General features: G+C 43.7%; 1 protein-coding gene across 2 annotated transcripts in view; it reads left to right on the top strand.

The window, feature by feature from the left end:
• MCM10 (minichromosome maintenance 10 replication initiation factor) overlaps positions 1 to 5634 on the top strand; it is a 30167-nt gene extending 24533 nt beyond the window's left edge. For both annotated transcript variants that reach the window (XM_018057119.1, XM_013968513.2), the window contains exons 17-20: positions 761 to 874; positions 2889 to 3034; positions 4931 to 4973; positions 5060 to 5634. In XM_018057119.1, the coding sequence (XP_017912608.1) occupies positions 761 to 874; positions 2889 to 3034; positions 4931 to 4973; positions 5060 to 5143 (387 nt within the window). In that variant the 3' untranslated portion in view covers positions 5144 to 5634. The remainder of the gene's footprint in view (positions 1 to 760; positions 875 to 2888; positions 3035 to 4930; positions 4974 to 5059) is intronic.

Here is a 9889-nt window from a genome sequence, read left to right on the forward strand (position 1 = left end):
ATGTATACTGTTCCATGCACTGCAAAAGGTGTAGTGTTTGTGGTCCCTGTCAGTAGCAGGGGTAGTGGTCACTGAGATAACAGAAAAAGTGTTACAGCAGATTTTTTAAATGTCCCTTATTTAGTGCCAGCATGCCAAATGATCTACCTTTCTTTTGGTTAATAAAGGACTAAGGAGACAATTAAATATTTTTCTACTGGACTCGAGACTTAGGAGAGAAGCTCAAGCAGACCCTGAAAGACTATAGAGCCAAGTTCCCTGGCACTTTATGCCTTGTTCAGCTGTGCTGACTTGAACTGTGACCACATTCTGTCATGAATAGCTCTCTGCCCTCATACCTGCACATTGTTCCAGACAAGCAGGAATTGCTCCTTCCAAGTGCTTGGTCTGGGGAATAGAATCAAACAGATGGGGTACCATCACTGAGGAGGCATCCAGTACCTCCCATAAACTAGTCTGTGTTGGAACATTGGTAACGGAAACATTACCCTTCTGGGTCACACTTGAGCTCATGACCCTGCTAATCACGTCAGTAGTTTAAGTTTGTGTTTAGTGTCTTACACATCACCAGATGCTTTCATGCCTTCTATTTGTCCATTAAGGGCCTATTTCTACTTACCATCTTTTGGGTTGCAGTTCACTGAACCATGCGTTCATACAGTTAGCTTGTTTCTTCAGGTCTGCTTTGATTATTATTAAACAACTGCCTGAGTCTGTATCAGATTTGGTTCAAGGTCTCCTGGGTGTCATGTCACTCCAGGCTGAGGCTGAGCTGCAGGAACGCTATTTTGAGCCTCTGGTGAAAAAAGAACAAATGGAAGAAAAGATGAGAAACACCCGGGAAGTAAAATGTCGAGTCGTGACATGCAAGACGGTGAGTGCGGGAGATGGCTCTCCCTGTGGCCTATCTGTGGGCTCGGTGACCTTGCAGGGTGTGGAGACTCGGCGGGGTGTGGGGCCATGTTTTGTGACCGGAGTCCTGCCTGGGTTTAGGGTCGTTTAATTAGGCAGGACCCCAGTGTTCTCTGCTCCTCAAGTTTTTTTGGTTTGTTTTTGGCTGTGCTGGGTCTTCGTTGCTGCGTGGGCTCTTCTGTAGTTGCAGCCATTGGGAGCACTGCTGTCTAGTTACAGTTCGGCTTCTCATTACAGTGGCTTCTTTTGTTGTGGAACACAGGCTCTAGGGAGCATGGGACCCAGTCATTGCGGCTTGTGGGCTCCAGAGCACGGGCTCAGGCGTTGTGGCGCATGGACTCAGTGTCTCTGTGGCATGTGGGACCTTCCTGGCCCAGGGATTGTACCCAGCCCTTGCAGGTAGATTCTTTACACTGAGCCACCAGGGAAGCCACCCTTCTCAATTTTTAACATGTCCTCAATCCTTAGTTTCCAGTCCCTGGGGCCTTAATTGAAAAATTTGACTTGGCATCAGATGTGATCAACTACTTTTATTCCCTTCTGCTCAGGGCCTAACGTATATGTCCCCCGGAAAAGTTCTTTCTGTACATGTTTCCTGGCATTACCATTCCTTTTGAATACACCTGCATGACTAATCAGCATTGTGGGCGTGTGTAAGAGGAAGAAGAGGCTTAGCTTACAAGTACAACTTTCTCTGACTTTATTTTTAAAACCTTAGATTCTCCTTTATATTTGGGGCGGGGGACAGCAGTGAACCAATTACTCCTTTGAAAAAGTGCAGTCAGTAAAGCCTTTACCTTAGAGGACAGCTTTTCCTCTGACAAGATGGCCATATTAGGACAGAGCTGGTGTATTCCTTTCCTGTTGCTGCTTAACAAGTGACCACCAACTGGGGGCTCAGAACAGCACAGATATATTATCTCACAGTTCTATAGGTCAGAATTTTATGTGGGTTTTGCTGGGGTGAAATCCAGGTGTCAGTAGGGTACGTTCCTTTCTAGAACTCTAGGGGAGAATCCGTGTCCTAGCCTTTTCCAGCTTCTAGAGCTTGCCTTCATACTTTGACTCCTAGCCCCTTCCTCCATCATCAGAATCAACAGTGGGAGGTGGGGTCCTCTCAGTGCATGGCTCCAACCTCCTTTCCTCTCCCACTCTTGAGGATTCTTGTGAATCCTTTGGGCCCACCTGGACAATCCAGAATAATTTCCCAATCTTAAAATCAATTGATTAGCAACCTTCATTCCATCTGCAACCTGAGTTCCCCTTTGCCAATAACATAACATACTTGTGAGTTCCAGGGAATAGGGTGTACATATCATGAGAGGATTATTTTGCGTAACACAATTGGCATACCACTGTACTCTGCCCTCTTTGAGGCTGCCAAGGCCAAAAGTTGTTCATCTAGACTCAGTGTGATTACCAGAAATTACATAGCACTGTCCTGACTGTTTCAACCCTCTCCTACCATTTCTTGTTCTGTCCAGTCCTTTTTAGGATCAAAATTACTTAAGATCTTTCTTGGTTTTACTGCTTATGAAATAGGAGTAGTAATAAGCTTATAATCCTTTTCAGAGGCCTTGTAAGAGAAAGTGAAAAAGCAGCTCATCATCCTTCCTAAATAGGCCCCATGCCTATAACCTGTTGTCTTATAATCAGGGACTAGAGTGAATATAAGGTAGACCAACTGAAGCTACTTAAAAATTTCCAGTCCTTCCTTCTCCTTAGCTATTGTCTTGATGTCACAGAAGATTACTGTGAACTTTACACCTGAAGTTGGGGCAAACATGAGAAAAAATGGTATTAATAGGGGGAAAGTCAAGAAATCACAGGGAACACTGCACCTGAAAGACGGTAACTCCACTAGTCACTGCCTGGTAGTGACAAGAGAACAGAAATTCTGAGGAACAGGCCGCATGGCAGCTGGCTCCTCTCTCCTTCAGAGCTCTTGACCAGATCTTTGCTCTGGTTCTGTGCAGTGTGCCTACACCCACTTCAAGCCTCTGGAGACCTGCGTCAGCGAGCAGCATGACTACCACTGGCATGATGGTGTAAAGAGGTTTTTCAAGTGTCCCTGTGGAAACAGAACTATCTCCCTTGACAGACTCCCCCAGAAGCACTGCAGGTATGAGAATTCCTGGGGTTCTTGGTCCCATAGGCCTCCTGAACCTTTTTGCAATTCCTGGGTGATGCTGTTTCCTAGAAACTTCAGACGGTTCTTGACCCCGAGAGGGTCAGCCTTGTTCTGTGCCTCCTTACAGCTCCTGGGTATCCCCAACTGCTCCTGGAGGGAAGGGATCCTCCCCCTTTCACGACTGTACCCCCAGTACTAAATATAGTGCCTGACACCAGGTCATCAGAAATGTTTGTTGACTAAATGGAGCTTGGGTGGTAGGTTGTATGATGTTGAGTCTTTGGAACTTGAGGCGATTTTGCTATCGCTTTTAGTCTTCCCGAGAATGTTTCACCATCATTTCCTCACTACTTTTTGTTGTTGTTCACTTATTTCATTTGGGTTGTTGTTTATTTCCTGGAGCCCAGACTTCGCTCTCATGTCAAGTTTCTCCACGGCTGATTTGGAATGAGGGTGGGGGTGGAGGAACCCAAACCCCGTGCTGGTTCATCCCCTTGTCAGAGCTGGTTTGTGCATTTTTTTTTAACAATTGAGATTAGAATTGTTTAAAGTACCTATTCATATATTGATACTTGACTTCTCTCCAAAATATTGTAACAGCAAGAGCTTGTGTAAAACAGAGTATCAGAGAAATGTGATCATTAAGGATAAGCAGTAAGTGCAACTCAAATGAAAGAATATGATGCTTTTCAGCCCCCAGGTGGCACTGTTACTTTGTTAAGAACTTGTGCTTTCTCTGGTCTCTTTCTTGTCAATTCTTAATCTAGAGCAGAAATGGGCAAACTTTTTCTGTAAAAGGCCAAATGGTAAATATATTAGGCTTTGCCAGCCCTGTTTCACCACTACTCAAACATGCTGTGCCAGTCATAGGTGATACTCAAATAGACATGACTGTGTTTTATGGCAGGCTGGAGTTGGCCCATGTGTTATAATTGTCTGACAGTGAGTTGTGTGTAATATCATCATTGATCTGGTAGTAGGCTGTGAAAGTTCTCTCAATAGATATTAAACAGGTCTGTAGCTGGGGAAGGTGATGGAGAGGCTCCGGGCTAAGTCCTTTGCAGCTTATGCTCAGAGTAGGGTCTAAGGAAGATGGGGAGAAAGGATGAGCCTGATGGGTTGGCCCTATGCCCAAGACCCTCTCAGATCCAAGGCTCCTGGGAGCCACAGTCCCATGACTTTACTGTATTTCATTTGTTTCTCTCTCCCCAGTGTAACATTGCTAGAAAATAAGCTTTCCCCATAGTATCCCCCTGCCTTCTCAGGGTTGGACGCAACTACCATGTTAAACAATGAGAATGAGTCTCTAGGCCCTTTGACTAAAGAGAGTGAAAAATCTCTGGACCAGGAAAAGATTTTCTTCCTGTTGTTGTTGCTTTGGCCTCAAACTTAACAGTGACCTTTCAATGGAAAAGTTACTGTCTTCCCTGTTCTCACTACTGAAAACGGGGAAGCATTGTTTAAACCTGAAGGAAAAGTAATCCTCTCTTACCACAACCGTTGAGTTCCAAAAAAGGAGAACGGAACAAGCCATGGGCTTCTTGTCACTGTAGGCTGGCTTTTTCAATGTGAGGGTCATCCCAGTGACCTTCCCTGGAAACCAAGCTCACTCTCCTCGCCTGTAGAGTGCATAGCCCTATGCAGCCCTACCATTTGAAATTCCTTTTCTGAAGTACCTGGCTTTTGACACACTTCAAAACAGTTGCTCAGATCACTGACGTGTGTATTTTCAGTAGCAGTAGAATGTACACTGGAATATGAATCTCACCTTAGTGAGCTTCTGCTTAAATGAGGCGGATCTCCCCCAAAGTGCAGGGAGCACTATTATCTTCATGTATGTGGACCTGTAACCTCATCACTGAGTCAATCCCATCTTTTCTATTTCAGTAATTGTGGCCTCTTCAAATGGGAACGGGACGGAATGTTAAAGGTATGTCATCTGTAAGGTGATAGAGTTTAGTGATCCATACAAATACTGTTAACCCATTTCTTATTAAACTGTTTCTGTTTTTCTAGGAAAAGACAGGTCCGAAGATAGGAGGAGAAACCTTGTTACCAAGAGGAGAAGAACATGCCAAATTTATGAATAGCCTTAAATAGCCCTGACTTCAAACAGGTACCCACAGTGTACATTTCCCCTTGTGGTTCTGGAAAAGCAAAGTTTTGGCTCTGAATTGCCCATGTTCCTGATTGACACAGTCGAATACTGTTAAGCCTACAACTTTGCATTGGTTTAACATCAAATTTAACATGACCTTTAAGTGGAAAATCGAGATATCAAAAGGTAGATAAAGAGTTGTGTTTCTCTGTCTCTTGGGTTATAGACTATATGATATCGCTTCTTAATCACAGTAAGGTTCTGTTATGTGGACAGCCAGAGACAAAAGAATGAATTTAGCTCAGGTAACCTGCCTAACTTCTGTGGTTCAGTTTCCTCATCAGTAAAATGAGGAAGGTTGGACTAAATGATCTTGAAATGTGCACTCAAAACTCAAAAGTTAATATAACATCTTGCCATTTAGAAAATTATGACCATCACCCTTGATATAGTCTCACTATATTAATATTAAAACCCAACTTCCTTCTGTTGATTCTGCTGTTACCTCCATTTTTTGTTCTTGGAAATCAAGTCACTGACCCATGTGGCATTTCAGTTCATATCTATATGGTTCTTTGTGACCTTACATTATTGTGGAGCTCTGTAATAGAAATACCTAAAATTTCATCACTTTAAAATATGGTTCTGTTTACATATGGCTTAAAGAAACTGAAACCTCTAACCAAAACAACTGTAAAACTAGAGAAACCATGAAACCCAATTGTAAAACAGAAACATCTCACAAGGAGAATCCTGTGGAGTTTCCGATTTACAGATGTTGTTTATTAGACACACTAATAATTTTAGATCCGGGATCACTGGGATGTGTGGTTACGCTCAAGTTGGGCCCTTCTGCTCACTGGTTCTGGGACTGTGGCTGAGGTGCCCGTCCTCAGTTTCCCCATCAGCAAAATGAAGGTAATGATGTCTTTGTGGCATGGACTCTTAGGAGATGGTGTATGTGTGCAGGAGCACAGTAGGTGTGACTTTTGTCATCAGTGAGAGAAATGGAGCTTCCCAGGTAAGAGCACAGAGGCCTGAGATGTTGTGGGCGCCTGGACAGAAGGATGATGGTGGAGGTGGACAGTGGTGGATGACCTCAAAGGAACAGACATATTGTGCTGGAGAGGGAGTCCAGGGTCATGCTCTGGGTTAGGTAACTAACTGCATGGATGTTGAGAGAAAACTCTGAAGGGATGGGAGGTAGATAGCCCAGACATTCAGATGCACCAGGCTCTCCACCCAGGGAAGATCAAGGTGGTGACAGGACCCAACTTTGGGGCAGCTCAGCCGCCAGGACAACACCCATACAGTCTGAGGTTGCAGTGGGCTCATGGGAATGTGGACTGTGAAGTGAAGTGAAAGTCACTCAGTCATGTCTGACTCTTTGTGACCCCATGGACTATACAGTCCATGGAATTCTCCAGACCAGAATACTGGAGTGGGTAGCGTTTCCCTTCTCCAGGGGATCTTACCAACTTAAGGATCAAACCCAGGTCTCCCATGTTGCAGGCAGATTCTTTACCAGCTGAGCCACAAGGGAAGCCCAAGAATGCTGGAGTGGGTAGCCTATCCCTTCTCCAGCAGATCTTCGCGACCCAGGAATCAAACTGGATTCTTTACCAACTGAGCTCTGAGGGAAGTCCAGTGTGGACTGTAACCACATTGTATACAAACATTAGGTGCTCAGTAAGCTTCTAAAGAAATAGCAGTTTTAAGAGCACCAAGGGCTAGAAAAATGCGGTCAGCATTCCAGATAAGGCAGGATGGGTTCTCATTGAATCAGCTCCATCTTGTCCTGCACCCAACTCAGAGGTGCCCATAACGTCTTAGGTCTTTTTCTGAACCAGCCCAGGTTTTGGTGTCACCAGCAAGAATTAGGGTGTATGACTCTGGCAGGGTCGCAAGCAGAAAAATAGATGAGGAGGTGTTACTCATCGAAGATCCTTTCCAGGTCAGTCTTCAAACACAGATAAAAATGTTGAGGATTGGCTTTCAGAGCAAAACAAAGGGTGGGGTGGCAGCACGTGGGGGTTTCAGTGAACCGAAAGGGGCCGAGTTCCTAATTATTTAAGCCAGGTCATGGGTACATGGAGACTGGTGCTTGTGTCTGTATTGTCATATATGTTGTAAGATATCATGATGAAAGGTAAAAACAACTCGTTTTTCTTCTCTGTGAGACCCACCCATTATCCCTGGGGGCAGTTACTGCTCCTTTCTCCAGTCTGTTGCTGTATTTTGAGCGTTGCTATTGCAGAAAACTTATTGTAGTGGGTTTGTTTATCCACAATATATGACATAAATATCATATATTTATCCACAATATTTTAGTGTGGTTCAATTTCCAGGTGCCAAGCCCAGTGCTATACTACTGGTGTTCAGTGAATGTTGGGTGGATGGAGAGTTTAAAAATTGTGAATACAAGGAACTTAATAAATGTTTTCTGAATTGTTCAGTGCTGTAAAAGTGCTGCACTCAATATGCCAACAAATCTGGAAAACTCAGCAGTGGCCACAGAACTAGAAAAGGTCAGTTTTTGTTCCATTCCCAAAGATAGGCAGTTCCAAAGTAATGCTCAAACTACCACACAATTGCACTCATCTCACATGCTAGCAAAGTAATGCTCAAAATTCTGAGGCCAGGCTTCAGCAGTACATGAACCATGAACTTCCAGATGTTCAAGCTGGATTTAGAAAAGGCAGAGGAACCAGAAATCAAATTGCCGACATCCGCTGGATCATTGAAAAAGAAAGAGAGTTCCAGAAAAATATCTACATTTGCTTTATTGACTATGCCAAACCCTTTGACTGTGTGGATCACAGGAAACTGTGGGAAATTAAAGAGATGGGAATACCAGGCCACCTGACCTGCCTCCTGAGAAATCTGTAAGCAGGTTAAGAAGCAACAGTCAGAACAGGATATGGAACAACAGACTGGTTCCAAATAGGGAAAGGAGTAAGTCAAGGCTGTATATTGTTACCCTGCTTATTTAACTTACATGCGGAGTACATCATGCAAAATGCTGGGCTGGATGAAGCACAAGCTGGAATCAAGATTGCCGAGAGAAATATCAATAACCTCAGATACACATATGATACCGCCCTTGTGGCAGAATGTGAAGAAGAACTAAAGAGCCTCCTGATGAAAGTGAAAGGGGAGAGTGAAAAAATTGGCTTAAAACTCAACATTCAGAAAACTAAGATCATGGCATCCAGTCCCATCACTTCATGGGAAATAGATGGGGAAACAGTGTCAGACTTTATTTTTTTGGGCTCCAAAATCACTGCAGATGGTGACTGCACCCATGAAATTAAAAGATGCTTGCTCCTTGGAAGAAAAGCTATGACCAACCTAGACAGTGTATTAAAAAGTAGAGACATTACAAAGGTCCATCTAGTCAAGGCTATGGTTTTTCCAGTAGTCACGTACGGATGTGAGAGTTGGACTATAAAGAAAGCTGAGTGCCAAAGAATTGATGCTTTTGAACTATGGTGTTGGAGAAGACTCTTGAGAGTCCCTTGGACAACAAAGAGATCCAACCAGTCTATCCTAAAGGAAATCAGTCCTGAGTATTCATTGGAAGGACTGATGCTGAAGCTGAAACTCCAATATTTTGGCCACCTGATGCGAAGAACCAACTCATTTGAAAAGACCCTGATGCTGGGAAAGATTGAAGGCGGGAGGAGAAGGGGATGACAGAGGATGAGATGGTTGGGTGGCATCACTGACGCGATGGACATGAGTTTGAGTAGGCTCTGGAAGTTGGTGATGGACAGGGAATCCTGGCATGCTGCGGTCCATGGGGCCACAAAGGGTCAGACTCTACTGAGCCACTGAACTGAACCGATAGGTCAGACATGCAGGCTACTTCATTTAGAAGAGTTCTCTGCTTGGGCAACCTGAGTTTGCAAACACCATTTGACCCAAGTGAATGCCACCTAACAATTGAGTCAGTTGGTAGGATTATTATTTTGAGACTTAAACTCTAGCTAGAAATAATACATATTTCTCCCAGGATGGTATTATAGTAGGAACATAACTCTTAGAAGGACATGGTTGTGGGAGATAGTTGGTTCAGGTTTTCAAGAGCCAGGAATAAATTTCACATGCCTTAGATTCCATCAAAGTCTGCTCTGTGTGTAGAAGTTTCTGTGTCTGAGGCTTGTGTTCCACTTACGGTCACACACTTTTAGGAGTATTTCACTTTCCAGGAGGAATGTATTTTTTTGTTTTGTTTTCTAAGCAGAAAAAATGTTTAAATCTCAAAAATAACCAAAAGCACGTGAAAATCTTATATTTTTGATGGCTCATTTCAAGTAGTTGTGTTTGTCCCATAAACTTAAAACAGCTATGGGTCTGAAGTAGGTCACACCTGAGCAGCCACCTGGACACTGAGCTGCAGGTTGCTCTTTGAAGACCGCTCCCTGTATAAGAAACATGTTCTTGTTTGAACCAAGGGTGTTGTGAGAGTTCAGATTCAATTCTGTATATGTTGTGCAGTAGCATTCTTATAAAGATGGATGGATGAGCTGAATGTAGATGCCCCTGTTTTTAAATTTGACTTTTAAATTTTGAATAATTAAAAATATAATTGAGTTACTTCTCACTTACTATAGATTTGGGGGTGCTTCCACCAGGGGATGCTGTTTGTGTGTGTTTTGTTAGAATATTCAGGGATGAGAGGGGTAGGTGGGCCGGGGGGGCACATACTCATTTATATTAAAAGTATGGTTCATCACAAGGCCAGT

Source organism: Capra hircus, chromosome 13 (genome assembly GCF_001704415.2).
Source record: "Capra hircus breed San Clemente chromosome 13, ASM170441v1, whole genome shotgun sequence".
NCBI lineage: Eukaryota > Metazoa > Chordata > Mammalia > Artiodactyla > Bovidae > Capra > Capra hircus.